This window comes from Polypterus senegalus, chromosome 10 (genome assembly GCF_016835505.1).
Source record: "Polypterus senegalus isolate Bchr_013 chromosome 10, ASM1683550v1, whole genome shotgun sequence".
In the NCBI taxonomy this organism is placed as follows: domain Eukaryota; kingdom Metazoa; phylum Chordata; class Cladistia; order Polypteriformes; family Polypteridae; genus Polypterus; species Polypterus senegalus.
This window is the reverse complement of record NC_053163.1, coordinates 106,043,056-106,059,170: the sequence shown is the minus strand read 5'-3', so window position 1 is coordinate 106,059,170 and position 16,115 is coordinate 106,043,056. Positions and strand designations below refer to the sequence as shown.

The 16,115-nt window shown below is 40.1% G+C and overlaps 1 protein-coding gene and 1 long non-coding RNA gene across 2 annotated transcripts in view; one reads left to right on the top strand and one right to left on the bottom strand.

The window, feature by feature from the left end:
- LOC120537388 overlaps nucleotides 1-12,072 on the bottom strand; it is a 28,652-nt gene extending 16,580 nt beyond the window's left edge. Inside the window, exon 1 of the long non-coding RNA XR_005635313.1 lies at nucleotides 11,999-12,072. This is a non-coding gene — a long non-coding RNA (uncharacterized LOC120537388). The remainder of the gene's footprint in view (nucleotides 1-11,998) is intronic.
- mtnr1c (melatonin receptor 1C) overlaps nucleotides 11,004-16,115 on the top strand; it is a 250,982-nt gene continuing 245,870 nt past the window's right edge. Inside the window, exon 1 of the mRNA XM_039766290.1 lies at nucleotides 11,004-12,221. Coding sequence (XP_039622224.1) covers nucleotides 12,023-12,221 — 199 coding nt within the window. The 5' untranslated portion in view covers nucleotides 11,004-12,022. The remainder of the gene's footprint in view (nucleotides 12,222-16,115) is intronic.

Here is a 16,115-nt window from a genome sequence, read left to right as displayed (position 1 = left end):
GCAAATTTATTAAAAATAAAAAAATTGAGAAAGCACATGTACATAAGTATTCACAGCCTTTGCCATGAAGCTCAAAATTGAGCTCAGGTGCATCCTGTTTCCCTTGATTATCCTTGAGATGTTTCTGCAGCTTAATTGGAGTCCATCTGTGGTAAATTCAGTTGATTGGACATGATTTGGAAAGGCACACACCTGTCTATATAAGGTCCCACAGTTGACAGTTCATGTCAGAGCACAAACCAAGCATGAAGTCAAAGGAATTGTCTGAAGACCTCTGAGACAGGATTGTCTCTAGGCACAAATCTTGGGAAGGTTACAGAACAATTTCTGCTACTTTGAAGGTCCCAATGAGCACAGTGGCCTCCATCATCCGTAAGTGGAAGAAATTCAAAACCACCAGGACTCTTCCTAGAGCTGGCCGGCCATCTAAACTAAGCGATTGGGGGAGAAGGGCCTTAGTCAGGGAGGTGACCAAGAACCTGATGGTCACTCTGTCAGAGCTCCAGAGGTCCTCTGTGGAGAGTGGAGAACCTTCCAGAAGGACAACCATCTCTGCAGCAATCCACCAATCAGGCCTGTATGGTAGAATGGGCAGACGGAAGCCACTCCTTAGTAAAAGGCACATGACAGCCCATCTGGAGTTTGCCAAAAGGCACCTGAAGGACTCTCAGACCATGAGAAACAAAATTCTTTGGTTTGATGAGACAAAGATTGAACTCTTTGGTGTGAATGCCAGGCGTCACATTTGGAGGAAACCAGGCACCGCTCAACACCACGCCAATACCATCCCTATAGTGCAGCATGGTGGTGGCAGCATCATGCTGTGGGGATGTTTTTCAGCAGCAGGAACTGGGAGACTAGTCAGGATAAAGGGAAAGATGACTGCAGCAATGTACAGAGACATCCTGGATGAAAACCTGCTCCAGAGCGCTCTTGACCTCAGACTGGGGCGATGGTTCATCTTTCAGCAGGACAACGACCCTAAGCACACAGCCAGGATATCAAAGGAGTGGCTTCAGGACAACTCTGTGAATGTCCTTGAGTGGCCCAGCCAGAGCCCAGACTTGAATCCGATTGAACATCTCTGGAGAGATCTTAAAATGGCTGTGCACCGACGCTTCCCATCCAACCTGATGGAACTTGAGAGGTGCTGCAAAGAGGAATGGGCGAAACTGGCCAAGGATAGGTGTGCCAAGTTTGTGGCATCATATTCAAAAAGACTTGAGGCTGTAATTGCTGCCAAAGGTGCATCAACAAAGTATTGAGCAAAGGCTGTGAATACTTACGTACATGTGATTTCTCAGTTTTTTATTTTTAATAAATTTGCAAAAACCTCAAGTAAACTTTTTTCATGTTATCATTATGGGGTGTTGTGTGTAGAATTCTGAGGAAAAAAATTAATTTAATCCATTTTGGAATAAGGCTGTTTGGGAATTTTTAAAGCTTTTTAAAGCTTTTATTCCCTTTAGAAGGGTTTTTTTTTTGCTTTTTTTTGCCCGCACAAGAGCAAAAGTAGCTGGGTGTTTGGAAGTGCGCTTGGAAAAATTATTTGTACTTGTACTTGTTCTTTTTCTTGTTATCTGTATTTGAATTATCATCGAGGCGGCAGGGTAGAAAGCAGCAGTAACTGATATCGGCATTTGTAAATAAATAACCGCGTCGTCGTAACAGCGATTCCTTAGTTTAAAGGAAAAGAAAAAAAGGCTGCGGTTGACTTCGAAGCAGTAAAAGGTGGAAACTCAGTAGTGCGCAGGTTAGCGGCCTGTGTTAAGACGCCGATCAGGCACAAGGAGCAGTAGGAGCAAATAAGGTAGTAAAGTTTTATTTATTTGTTTATTTTAGATTAAACAGTCCTTAGCGGTCCAGATGTAGAACAGTTATGTGGGCGACAGTAAGAAGAGCGTAAAGTTAGGAGAAGAGACAGAAAAAAGTAAAGTTAACCTCATAGAAAGGCAAATAGCAGGCAGCTGAGAGGGAGAACAGTACAGGAGCTTAAGGGGAAAAGGTGTAAAATATCTGTAGCAGATCTTAGTGTTACCATTTAAATTAAGGAGCAGCTGAAAGAAGAAGAAATTTAATTTTAAGAAAAAAAAAAAGTTAAGGCATCTTAGTAATCCCAAGTCAAACTTTAATAATGAGGCCAGTGCAACGGGCCACCTCAAAACCAGTTCCCAAAAAGAGAGAGGCAGTGATAGTTGGTGACACAATCATTAGGGGGATTGAAGCGCAGGTGTGCTCCAGAGAGAGAGAGTCTTGCACAGTGTGTTGCCTTCCGGGAGCACAGGTGGAGACCTCCCTGGAAGGGTGGATAGGCTCTTGGCCAGAGCGGGGGTGGATCCAGTTGTCATTGTCCACGTTGGAACAAATGACATACATAAGGGTAGTCTGTCAGTTCTGCGATCCAAATTCAAAGAGTTAGGTACCAAGCTGAGGAGCAGAACTGACAAGGTAGTCTTCTCCGAGTTCTGCCTGTGCCACGCGCCAGTCCAGATAAGATTGAGGACATTAGAAGGCTTAACACGTGGCTCAAATCTTGGTGCAGGGTAGAAGGGTATAGGTTTATGGGGCATTGGGACTCCTTTTGGAACAGATGGGACCTGTTCCGCCGTGACGGGTTACATCTGAACCGGGGGCACCAATGTATTGGGGAGGCGTATGTGTAGGCTAGTCGAGGATTGTTTAAACTAGGGAATGGGGGGGCAGGGAGTTTAGGACAGGCCAGATTTAGATCTATACATGGAAGAACAAACAATGGTGTAGAAATAAAAATGCATAGTAATGTAAATTTTAAGCAAACACGTAAAGATAGAAGGATTAACACATTAAAAATAGCTTGCCTTAATGCTAGAAGTATCAAAAATAAGGTAAGTGAGTTGGAGTTGTATGTAGCAGAGCATAATTATGATATTATAGCAATAACGGAAACCTGGCTAAATAACAAAGATGGGGATGAGTGTAACATAGAGGGATACACATTTTTTAGGAAGGATAGACAGAACAGAAAAGGAGGTGGGGTTGCTGTTTATGCCAAACAGGAATTAAATGTAAGTCATCTTCAGTTGGATGATGAGCCCCATCTTAGTGAGGACATGTGGCTTCGCCTGGAAAATATTAGGGAAAAGGTCTCATTTTAGGAGTGTGTTATAGACCACCCAATTCAGACAGTAATTTCAACACACATCTTTTAGTAATATCAAAAGGCAAGTTTACAGGGGATATTATAGTCATGGGGGACTTTAATTATCCAAATATTAACTGGGATAACCTTACAGATGGAGGAGCACAAGAGCAGGAGTTTTAAGAAGTAATCAGTGACTGTTTTTAACACAGCATGTTAAAGCACCAACAAGGGGTGAAGCCTGTCTGGATTTAGTATTCTGTAATAATCAGGATAGAATTGAGGGTGTAGAGGTGATTGAACCACTAGGGTCAAGTGACCATAATGTAATACAATTCTCAGTATTTTGTAAGAGTACAGATGCAAAGACTAAAATTGTTAAGTTGAACTTTAGTAGGGCTAATTTTGAGCAGATGCGACAAAGTCTAAGTAGGATAGACTGGGATAAGCTTTTAAATGTGGAGACAGTCGAGGAGCAGTGGAACAGGTTTAAAATGTTTTACATGTAATGCAGGACAGATACATACCTAAATTTGGAAGTAATAGGAAACTAAAAAACTCCACGATGGATTAATAAAGATTTAAAAAGAAGTTGCAAAAACTGCTGTATAAGGCATATAAGACTAATGACTGCAAAGAGAACCGAGTGTATGAGAACATGAGGGCAACCATTAAGAAGGATATCAGAGAGGCTAAAAGACAGTTGGAGAGGAATATAGCAGATAAGGTGAAAGAAGACCCCAAGAGATTCTTTCAGTATTTTAGTAGTAAAAGAACAGTTAAGGAGGAGGTCAAGTTCATCAGGAATAGTAAAGGGAATTAAAAGATACAGACAATGAAATAGCAGATGCCCTAAACTTACATTTTTCTGAGGTGTTTACAAGTGAGCAAGTGGATAACCTGCCAGAGGTAAACACAACTACTAAGGAGGTACTGAGGGATTTGGAAATTGTAGAGGGAGAAGTGCTGCTCAGATTAAATAAGATGAAATCAAACAAATCACCAGGCCCAGATAATATTTATCCTCGTGTTCTTAAGGAGGCTAGTGAGTACATATATAAACCCTTGACACATATTTTTAGGAAGTCACTGTGCACTGGAGAGATTCCAAAGGACTGGAAAATGGCAAATATCATCCCATTATATAAAAAGGGTGACAGGGCAGATCCAAGCAACTATAGGCCAGTAAGCTTAACAAGCATCACAGGAAAATTAATGGAAGGAATTATTAAGGATAAGATTGAGCAACACATGACAAGGACAGGAGTTATTCTGAACAGTCAGCATGGGTTCAGAAGGGGGAGGTCGTGTTTTACTAACATGTTGGAATTCTATGAGGAGGCAACAAAAGGATACGATCAAAGTGGAGCTTATGATATTATTTATCTGGACTTTCAGAAAGCATTTGATAAGGTGCCACATGAGAGGTTGGGCATCAAGTTAAAAGAAGTGGGAGTTCAGGGTGATGTTTTTAGATGGGTGCAGAATTGGCTCAGACACAGGAAGCAGAGGGTGATGGTGCGAGGAACCTCATCAGAACTGGCGATGTTAAGAGTGGTGTTCCACAGGGGTCAGTGCTAGGGCGCTGCTATTTTTAATATATATAAATGATTTAGATAGGAATATAAGTAACAAGCTGGTTAAGTTTGCAGATGATACCAAGATAGGTGGATTAGCAGATAATTTGGAATCCGTTATATCATTACAGAAGGACTTGGATAGCATACAGGCTTGGGCAGATTTGTGGCAGATGAAATTTAATGTCAGTAAATGTAAAGTATTACACATAGGAAGTAAAAATATTAGGTTTGAATACACAATGGGCGTCGAAAATCGAGAGTACACCTTATGAGAAGGATTTAGGAGTCATAGTGGACTCAAGCTATCAACTTCCAAACAGTGTTCAGAAGCCATTAAGAAGGCTAACAGAATGTTAGGTTATATAGCACATCTGTGGAGTACAAGTCCAAGGAGGTTATGCTCAACCTTTATAATGCACTGGTGAGGCCTCATCTTGAGTACTGTGTGCAGTTTTGGTCTCCAGGCTACAAAAGGACATAGCAGCACTAGAAAAGGTCCAGAGAAGAGCGACTAGGCTGATTCCAGGTCTACAGGGGTTGAATTATGAGGAAAGATTAAAAGAGCTGAGCCTTTACAGTTTAAGCAAAAGAAGATTAAGAGGTGACATGATTGAAGTGTTTAAAATTATGAAGGGAATTAGTACAGTGGATCGAGACTTGTATTTTAAAATGAGCTCATCAAGAACACGGGACACAGTTGGAAACTTGTTAAGGGTAAATTTCGCACAAACATTAGGAAGTTTTTCTTTACACAAAGAACGATAGACACTTGGAATAAGCTACCAAGTAGTGTGGTAGACAGTAAGACGTTAGGGACTTTCAAAACTCGACTTGATGTTTTCTTGGAGGAAACAAGTGGATAGGACTGGCGAGCTTTGTTGGGCTGAATGGCCTGTTCTTGTCTGGATTGTTCTAATAACAAAATGTGGAAAAAGTGATGCGCTGTGAATACTTTCCGGATGCACTGTATATATATATATATATATATATATATATATATATATATATATATATATATATATATATATTGTGAACGCTGGTCCCAGCACAGACAGACGGACGACATGTTTTCACCCAACACACTTTATTTACACTATTTACACGGTGTTTGCTCACGTGCACCCCCAGTGCCTTCTCGCACCGAATTCCCCAAAAGTCCAGGCCCACAGTCCTTAGTGCCTTCCTGGCCGCCTCCTGTCCTCGCTCTCCAGCTCAGTCTGCTTCCTCCCGACTTCCACCAATGACTGGAGGGAGGCGGCCCCTTAAATAAGGCTCCCGGATGAGCCCCAGGTGTTCGTCTTTAGCCACGCCCAAGCGTGGCGGAAGTGTCGGCTGTCTTCCTGGCAGCTCTCCGGGTGCCACACAAAGTCTTCCCCCCGGCACTTCCTGGTGTGGCGGAATTGCCGGGCTCCGGGATAATTAGGCACCGGGCGCCCTGGCGGTGGCCACGGGTCCCTACAGGGCTGGGCTTCAAAGCCCTGTACCCGAGGCCCTGCCTAACCAGGACGGACGCCCCACTCTGTCTGGAGGAGGCACTCGCCCTCCTCCGGTCCTCCAAGGCGTCCCGGCCGGGCTCCTGCCCCGACCGGCAACCGCCCGGGATAAACCGGCATCGGGGCGCCGCCTGGCGATGACCACGGGCCCCTACAGGGAAGGGCTTCCATGCCCTCAACCCGTGGCCCCAACAGAACCAGGACGGACGCCCCTCGCGGTCTGGAGGAGGCACAAGCCCTCCTCCGTCCTCCTGCGTCCGGCGGGCTCCAGCCCTGGCGGGGCCTAATATATATATATATATATATATATAAATATATGTACAGTACAGGCCAAAAGTTTGGACACACCTCCTCATTCAATGTGTTTTCTTTATTTTCATGACCATTTACATTGGTAGATTCTCACTGAAGGCATCAAAACTATGAATGAACACATGTGGAGTTATGTACTTAACAAAAAAAGGTGAAACAACTGAAAACATGTTTTATATTCTAGTTTCTTCAAAATAGCCACCCTTTGCTCTGATTACTGCTTTGCACACTCTTGGCATTCTCTCGATGAGCTTCAACAGGTAGTCACCTGAAATGGTTTTCACTTCACAGGTGTGCCTTATCAGGGTTATTTAGTGGAATTTCTTGCTTTATCAATGGGGTTGGGACCAGCAGTTGTGTTGTGCAGAAGTCAGGTTAGTTGGACGATCATTTATTTTTCAACAGGACAATGACCCCAAACACACCTCCAGGCTGTGTAAGGGCTATTTGACCAAGAAGGAGAGTAATGGAGTGCTGCAAATGGTCATGAAAATAAAGAAAACACATTGAATGAGGAGGTGTGTCCAAACTTTTTGCCTGTTCTGTATCTGTGTGTATGCACTGTAGATGAGAAAATGCATTGTTCCCCCAGGACTCTAGATAAACCTGCATATACAGTAAGGCAGATACGTCTGTTATTTACATGTGAGATACAGAGTGCAGTGCACATCCAGTAAAGACCGGGGTTTTCTGTGGTGGTCCACTTGGTACCTCAAACTATTGTTTGTAGAAGTTTAATACTTGCTTAATACCATCATCACTATCACTTAGTTGACAACAATTTTACAGGTTTACCCGGGTTAGCTGATTGCCTCCTACATCTTTTCATCTCCTATCTTTGGTGCTCAGCATCCTTTAAGGTGAAACCCTTATAATCAGATAATCTGACATCAAACATCAACCATGGCTTCCCTCTGGATATCATTCTCTTCATAGTGGTGCACCTCTTCACTCAGTCATCCTATGCATTTCAGTCCACATGTATGAAACACCTTAGTCTGTTTCTCCTCAGCTCAAGACATTTCACCTCTACACCAAGTCTTTCTTTTAATTTAGAATTTACCTCCCTCACATTCCATGAAAAAATAAACTCCTGGGGATGTTTACTTTGTGTCTAATTTAAGTTAAATAATTGAAATTAATCACATTTGCTGGTATTATGTAAGTTGCTGTTTCTAGTTATGTTGACAAAAATCTCTCAGATGTCACATTAACACAATTAAGTAATGTTGAAACAAAGCCGAGAAATTGTTTTCGAGGTGTATTCATTATCGGGGGCTGTTGTCATTATTCACATATTTTATGTTAATCTTATTCAAAATTAACACTTTTTTAATACTCAAAGCACGATATGCCCATTTCCCCCCATGCAGATGCATTTAGTTAATTTAACATATATTAAATATATTTTATGATTCTATTTTTGCATAAAGTATAATATTTTGCATAAAGATCTGCCCCTTTTGTTGCACTGTGCTCTAAAGGATCGCAACACTTTTGTACTGTTGGATAGAAAATTAAAGACTTTTAGTAATTTTGTTTTAATGCTGTTGACTCTATGTGATTGTGGAAGCTGATTTATGATATAAATTTTTTGGAAACATGGTGTATTCATTCTAGGAGACTATTATCATTATTCACCTATTTTACATTAATCTTATTCAAAATTAACAGTTGGAAAAAAATTAAAGACTTTTATTGATTTTATTTTAGTGCTGTGGACTCTGTGTAGTTGTGGAAGCTGATTTATTATACAGTATATATATATTTTGATACACACTGACAAACTGGTCTCCCTCCATGACAGAAGTATCTTTTTTCTTCGGCTTCAATACAGCACGCTAACCAATGATTACTCGAAAAGTTCAATCAACTGAAATTAATGAAAAGTGTTTTATATTCTGTATTGTTTGTAGTGATGTAATGTACATGGCTATTTGGAAAAGTAACACTCCATGTAGATGATTAGCTTTAAAACAATTTCAATGAGTACTGGCTCACCCTATTTTCCCCTATTTATTATTTAGACTTTGCCAGAATGTCCTAAATTCCCATACTGTTACCACACTGTTTTCAGCACTTCCTCTCTCTTTCTCTCTTACATCTGCAACCCCAGCCAATTAGACAGAGTAAAAGAACAGGTTAAGAATTTAATTTCCAGCCAGATTCTGATACGATACTCTCTTCTTGAAGGCATTTAGTTCTGTTTCTTAACTAGAAAACACTCCTTGTCAGAGCAGCAGGAGTCTTGAACAATCCTGAAATCAATACGGGAAAGATTTCATCTGAAGACCAATGATCTCAGTTCGTTTATAGTTATTATATACACAGTACTATTATGGATGTTATGAAAGTCGTGAGAAGTCAAGTCTGTCCCACACGTTTGCGACAGTTATCGCTTTAGTCCTCTGAGTATCTAAGACCGTCTTTTGCCAGAGTGGGGCGCTAATTCCAAATCACTGACAATCTGCTTGTCCGAAATTAAACAGCCCGGCCTCATGAGCGACGCTTTCACCATTCAGGTCGCAATCTGGACGAACACTTCTGAAATTATTCACAATAAAGTGGCCAGTGAGACGATAAGATTTGAAGTTGCCTAAAATTATGAAAGATCTTGGCGCTTAACGATTTTAAAGAAGCGTTAGTATGTATAAGTACCAATTACTATGTCAAGAAGGAGCGCGGGCTGTTCGCGCTGTGTGGCAATCAATGGCAAATAATACAGCTACTATAATAGGTGCGCTGTTTTGGTTATAAAATGTTCCTTCTTATTTTTCTCTTACAAATACAATTAAGATTAATCATGCTGTATTGTATATGACAATCCATCCATTTTCTGAAAAGTTATTCGGCTAAGGGTGCCTGGGAGAGCACCGGAACCAGCCCTTCAATCGTAGCGACAATTCAACTGAAATCGGACATTTAAAATCGCTGTGGACGGAAGCCTGTCCTTACCAAATAGTGTGCATTGAAAGAATGAACCCAGGACCTCCGAAAGAGCCTATCATTCCTCGCACCGGCCACTTCAGGCACTGGTCAGCGTTTAGGGTGTGGAAAGAATTTCGGTGGGTTCGCTGTAAACCAACGCAGACAAAGAGAAAAAGTGTACGTTCCACAAAAGACATGAACTTTGCGTGTTATACAGTATACAGTATGTCAACACATCCCAATGCTGTATGCACTTTCAGAGGCTTTGGTCGGATTCCCGGTTCGGAGATTATCGGCGTGTACTTTTCACCTGCTCACGGTGTTGACGTTGGTTTCCTTCGGGGACAGCAAGAAGACGAGTCTCGCTAATCGGCGAGTTTCAAGCGGATAGGTGGACTGTACCCATTTTGCTTTTTTTGCACCCCTAATGGTCGACTCGATTTAGCACAATCGTGACTTGAAACGGGGCTGAAACAGCAGCATCCTAGCATAGATGTAGATAATTTGCAGTTCGCACAGCACACCTTTTTCGGACGATGTGCATTATCTTTGGTGTTAATGTCAATTCGCATTTTTGTTTTCAATGAATAAACATCCTAGAATTAAGTGTTACGTATTGCACATGCAATGAAAGAATAGGTTGCCGTCAGTTTAGTAATAGCGTATTCATTTATTACGCATCAGTATTTAATCCTAATATCTTTGAGAGACATGCTTACTGTAACTATCGCTAGCATCTGCACCTTTTAAAAACATAATTATGTGCAAGATTAATTTTAGGCGAAGTAAAATATATTAACAGTATTAGCATTCACATCGCAGTAGGACTATATAACTGTAACAATGAACAGCTGCTGCGCTGAATTAGTTCTAAATATTCAGTAAAGTGGTAGACACCTGGCCCTGGGCGGCAACATATTACTAGATAGTTTTACAACGCCGGATCCCGAATATTTTACGAATGTGCAGTATGATAATGCAGGGGTTGCAGTAAAGTGTTAATGACAATATGTCACTGTCGGTAATACATAAACTGGTACAAATGAATATACAGTGCACTATTAACTGCCCAAACGCGTACAACATTGATATGGATAATTAATAACATTATACAGCAACAATGGGATTTCTAAGGGAAGATGCCTGCAGTATTCAAATGGTCTGACAATAGAGAACTAATCGGTTATATGATCAGTGTATTGAAAAACGTATTTTTAACTTAATGAATATTCCACATTGTAAGCTAAACTTCATTATATTAATATTACGATGCTCAACTTTTATTTAGTGTTTATTACTTGTTTAAAACCACAGAATATGCAGTAATGACGCCTCCTATATAAGACTTAGCAGAGCAACATGCAATGATATTAATGATAATGCAAATTGCAACATATAGCATTATCGCTATTAAGGGTGGCTTAACTGAGTATCCGGCACACAGATGGAGAAGAGCGCATCCCAGAGTGATGAACTGAGCCTTCAACTGTGAATGAGCGACAAACTGTAGTAATCAGGTGCTCTTCTGGAAGACATGCAGTTAAGCCAGTGCAACACGCGCGATCACGCAATCACACATGCAGGGTACACACGAGTAGATCCATGGTGGGAGGCCAGTATTCTCTTGTGTATTTAAAGAAATGTCAGGAATTGAAATGCCTGGCATCGTGCAGAGACACCGAGCCCAGTATTCAGAGAATGCCCTCGCCGCTTTCATGCCGGACAATCCAGTACCCTTGTGGAGGACTTCAGATCTGAGGAGAATGACAGTATGTCCAGCCTCAGTTGCGAAGCTCTTATTCCAGAACTCACGCAGATAAAGATGACGAAGCGCGACTGCAGGTCTCCGGGTGCTGATAAGAAAAGCAAAAGGAGGATCGCACGTTCGCCTAAAATTGACAGCATCGCTAAGCGTCTGTGACTTGTTAGGACCGGGGGGCGCCGGCTCCTAGTCAACATCCTGCAAGACTCAGGAAGCACAAGCAGGCTCGATCTCTCAGTTTGAGACTCTGTTGAATACCCACTTAGTTTAAAAAGGAACACGAAAGAAAAAAAAAATGTCAAGATCCCATTTAAAGAAAAATATACCCTTTAAATATGATTACAAGATTTTTTGTTGCTTTTTGGCAGCGTGTTCTAAAACTATGAAGTTATTTTTCATTTGTCCTTTCTGACAACTTTTAAGTTCTTTTTTAAACAACTTGTCCATTTTATATCAGGATTTGTTACCCAATTTTTGCATTCTACAGTGAAATATATTTTTGAATTGAATTCAGGCTTAAAGATTTTTATCTGAGTCATTTTTAAGGGTCGAGTTTTATAGGATAACTGTCCGAGCACTTTCTCAAATTTTTTTGGCTTTACTATTCAATTAAAAAGACGCTTCACTTCTCAATGCCTTTCTGGAACGTCAGTTAATTCTGAGGATATTTCATCCTTTGGTGGTTTACTGGACAACTTTCCTGGATCGTCCCAAGCGATAGTGGAAATGTTTGCACCCCACGCTCCTCCAGGGCCATCCCGGAATGCTGCCCCCAATACGTGGCACCCCTGAAACTTTTACTCACCTTGGATGGTGGTCATGACTGGAGATGTCAGAGGAGGGTAACGTGAGCTGTCCGGATTGCCGGTCTCACGGCCCGAATCAGACGAGCCTGGCAGTGTCACGCACTTCGGCGGGGGTCACCACGGCGCTGGCCAGCGTGCTGATCTTTACCATTATAGTGGACATCCTCGGAAACGCCTTGGTCATCTTATCGGTGTGCAGGAATAAGAAATTAAGAAACGCTGGTAAGCCAAGGAATGAGCATGTCGTGTTAATCATGGACGAATATCGGTATGTGTAAATATTCAAAGAATGAAGAACGGGGAAGTTCACGATCCCTTTAGGTCTGAGGTGAAGGGAATAACCCTCGGTATTTTTTTTTTTAAAAGAGAGCAGGTACATTTTGTTTTACTGTATCTGCTTCACCAGAAGATGGAGCTGGTGAGTCAAAAATGCACTGACTGAGAATAGAAAGCTACACCGTAGTAAGTTTTTATAAGCAGGCAGTTATCGGGACTCTCTGGGCACAGCCATGATTGCTTCATTAAACTATACTTTTCAAATGAAACATTGATAATATAACTTCGGTTTAATGTAAAGTCAAGAAGTAGTAATAAATAATGAATTCAGAGAAGCACTTTCAGCTAAGCAACAGGACATGGGTTCTAGCGTGGTTTATAACTCAGAAGCAGACATATTGACATGTTTTAAGACAAATTTTATTTCATGGGAACAGATTAGAGGTCACACATGGTTGATGAAAAAAATCAATCTGTAAGAATCAACGGTTTGACTATTCTTTAAAAAGTGAAATTTAGAGTGAGAAGTCTTATTATAAAGCGGATGTGTAAGTGAGCCATACTGAAAAATAATGCCTCTATTTAAAATAGTACATTCACCGACATTAAATGATTAATAATTGGGAATAGTGAACATGAACTGCTGTGCAATATTATGCGGCAAATTTTGTAGTTAATTAAAAATTGTATGTTGTGCCGATGTTGGGAACCGCATTATGTAACGTTTGTGGTTCAGCAAACCCCACAAATAATTGTCAGACTGGTTTCATGCATCACTTTCCAGCTTGGTAATCTTATCCGAAAACAGCACCAGTGTTGTCTCATATGCAAACAGAAAGACACAGAGAAATGATAGAAATCTAACAACTACTGATGCATTCAGGGTCTTCACATGTAGCTGTCAGGACTGTGAGGTATTGTCCGGTAGCCATAGATAGTACTGTCATGTGTGAGGAAGCGTCCTGCATTCTCTGGGAGAAACTGAGTTTCATCGAGTCCACACAGATTCACAAAGTCACTTTCAACTTGCTTACTTCAGCGCTTTGTGTTATCATCAGATGAGCAGCAATGTGTAATGGTCAGAATACCAGGACATAGAATGATTGAAGACTTTTATATTAGCATCCTGTATTATAGTAGTTGTGTATGCGCCTCGGTCATTGTGCTGCTAGTTAACTTTTAGAAGTACTATGCAACTAACTGAGTTCTTTTCTGTATTTATTTTTTATTTTTTTTAACCAGGGACTAGTATTATTAGTTCACCAGAACTACTTATTCGTGAATATGCTAAAACATTTCTGACATAGATCGGTTTTTGCTTTTTTTAGTCACTGACTTTGGCTTTTGTTGTTGCTCATTCGAAAACACAATCTTACAGGAAAATGTATTTCTTTGAATTCAAACAGGTTATTAGTACGTATAATGGGACTTTTCAGTATAATTATAATTTCACTCAATAGCAGGTCTTTTCAAAATGCTGGGTTTACTCAGATTTGAATATAACACTTTGATCTGTAATCCTGGACCACTACAGTGTTTTCAAGGGTTTAGATAAAAAAAAACATAAACCAAATTGTGGTTTACTTGAACTTATTATTACAGACCGCACTGGCATTTACAAGCTGCACTTTTAAGTGGTGTATGCAAAGAACTGAACATTTTAAGCATTGTACAGAAAAGAACAGGTGAAAAGAGACAATATAGTGAACTATGTTCTCTCCATGGGGAATCATTTTACTGAGGAACGCAAGTGTTTAAACTTACCCAGAGTTTGAAGTGGATTGATGTGCTGCACCTGCACTTCTGAAATTCCATGTTTCTACTTTGTGAAGCAGACTGTAGCTATACTTCGTGGTCTGACATCCAATGGGACACCCCGATTCTCTGCAAAACTGTACATTTTTCACCATCAATAACCCCCTGTCCTTCACCCCATTCTTATATATACATAAGTTGTGTTCTATAATCCAAATGTGACAATTCTCCCCCCTTCTAATTTGTATATATTTTTTACTGCATTATGAGGACAGATTAGGCAGTACTGCATGTCCCCAAGCAAATAACTTGCTAAGCATATCTTCTTTGAGCTTCAGGGAACTTGCATATCTTGACTTAACGTCTAGCAGTGGTCTTCATTGGCATAAAGCAACAGCCCCACTTCTCTCCTCAGTTAGAACCTCAGTTCTCAGCCCCAAAAAGGCAGAGGGGTTTTACAACAGCCTACTCACTACAACATTATTATCAACAAATATATATATATATATATATATATATATATATATATATATATATATATATATATATATATATATATATATATATATATATATATATATATATATATATATATTTTTATTTTTATTGATATTATTATAATCATTCCATACAAATAGATACATTTTTACAAAAAATAGGATTGAATTGAAAACAAATCAACCCTCACCCCTGAGAAAGAGACGGCCAACGGACTAAAACGTAAAGCTTGTAAAAATACTTAAATTGATAAGTGTAATAGGCAGATGAAAATAAATGGAGAAGAAAAAGAAATGGGAAGAGAATCTACTTCCTCAATGCTTTAAGAGTTTATTCTAAAATATTATTGATTAGATTCTGCCAGGTTTTGAAAAAGTTCTGCACAGATCGTCTAACTGAGAATATGATTTTTTCCAATTTCAAATAGTATAAAACATCGGTTTCCCACTGACTTAAAAGAGGAGAATTGGGATTCTTCCAGTTTAGCAAAATAATTCTGCGTGCCAATAGGGTAGTAAATGCAATCACAGTTTGTTTGCCCTTCTGCACTTTAAACCCATCTGGAAGAACACCAAACACAGCTGTTAGTGGATTAGGAGCGATTGTGACACCAAGGCTGTCTGATAGGCATTTAAAAATTTTGGTCCAGAATGACATTAATTTGGTGCAGGCCCAAAACATGTGACCCAGTGAGGCTGGGATTTGATTGCAGCGTTCGCAGGTTGGATCTTGCCCTGGAAACATTTTAGAGAGTTTTAAGCAAGACAGATGTGCTCGATATATAATTTTTAGTTGAATAATTGTATGCTTTGTGCAGATGGAGCTCGAGTGAATTTTCTACATTGCTACCTTCCACTCCTTTTCTGATATGTTGAGTGAGAGATCCTTTTCTCATTGTCCTTGGATATTTGAAAGGGAGGGACTGTAAAATAATTTTATACATTGCAGAAATGGTGTCTAAATTTGAGAAACTGAGCAATATTTTTTCCAGCATTGAGGAAGGTGCGAGATGAGGAAAATTTGGCAGGTTCTGTTTAACAAAGTTTGTAATTTGAAGATAGTGAAGGAAATGTGTTGCTGGAAAGTTAAATTTGGAATGTAATTGTTCATAGGATGCAAAGATGTTTTCTACATAAAGATCTCTAAGCAATTTAATCGCAAATGTTTTCCAGATATTAAAAACTGCATATGTTTACGAGGGTTGAAAGAGGTGGTTCTCTTGCAGAGGTGCCACAGATAAAAGATTCTCCATCTTAAAATGCTTTCTAAATTGGTTCCATATTCCGAGTGTGTGAAGCACAATTAGGTTATTAGTATATTGCGATAACTTGTATTTATTGGGGCACAAAGCAAGGAATATAAAGAAGTACTGCAGGATTTTATTTCTATTGCGCACCAAGCCTGTGTACTGTATGTTCATCTATGTGTGTCCATGTCCAGGTTTTTATAGTTTGTATGTTTGCTGCCCAGTAATAAAACTAAAAGATAGGTAGAGCCATGCCACCTTCTGCCTTAGGTCTTTGTAGGGTCACTCTTTGGATAGGTGGAACTTTTGAGTTCCAAATAAATGAGGCTATCGTTGAATCT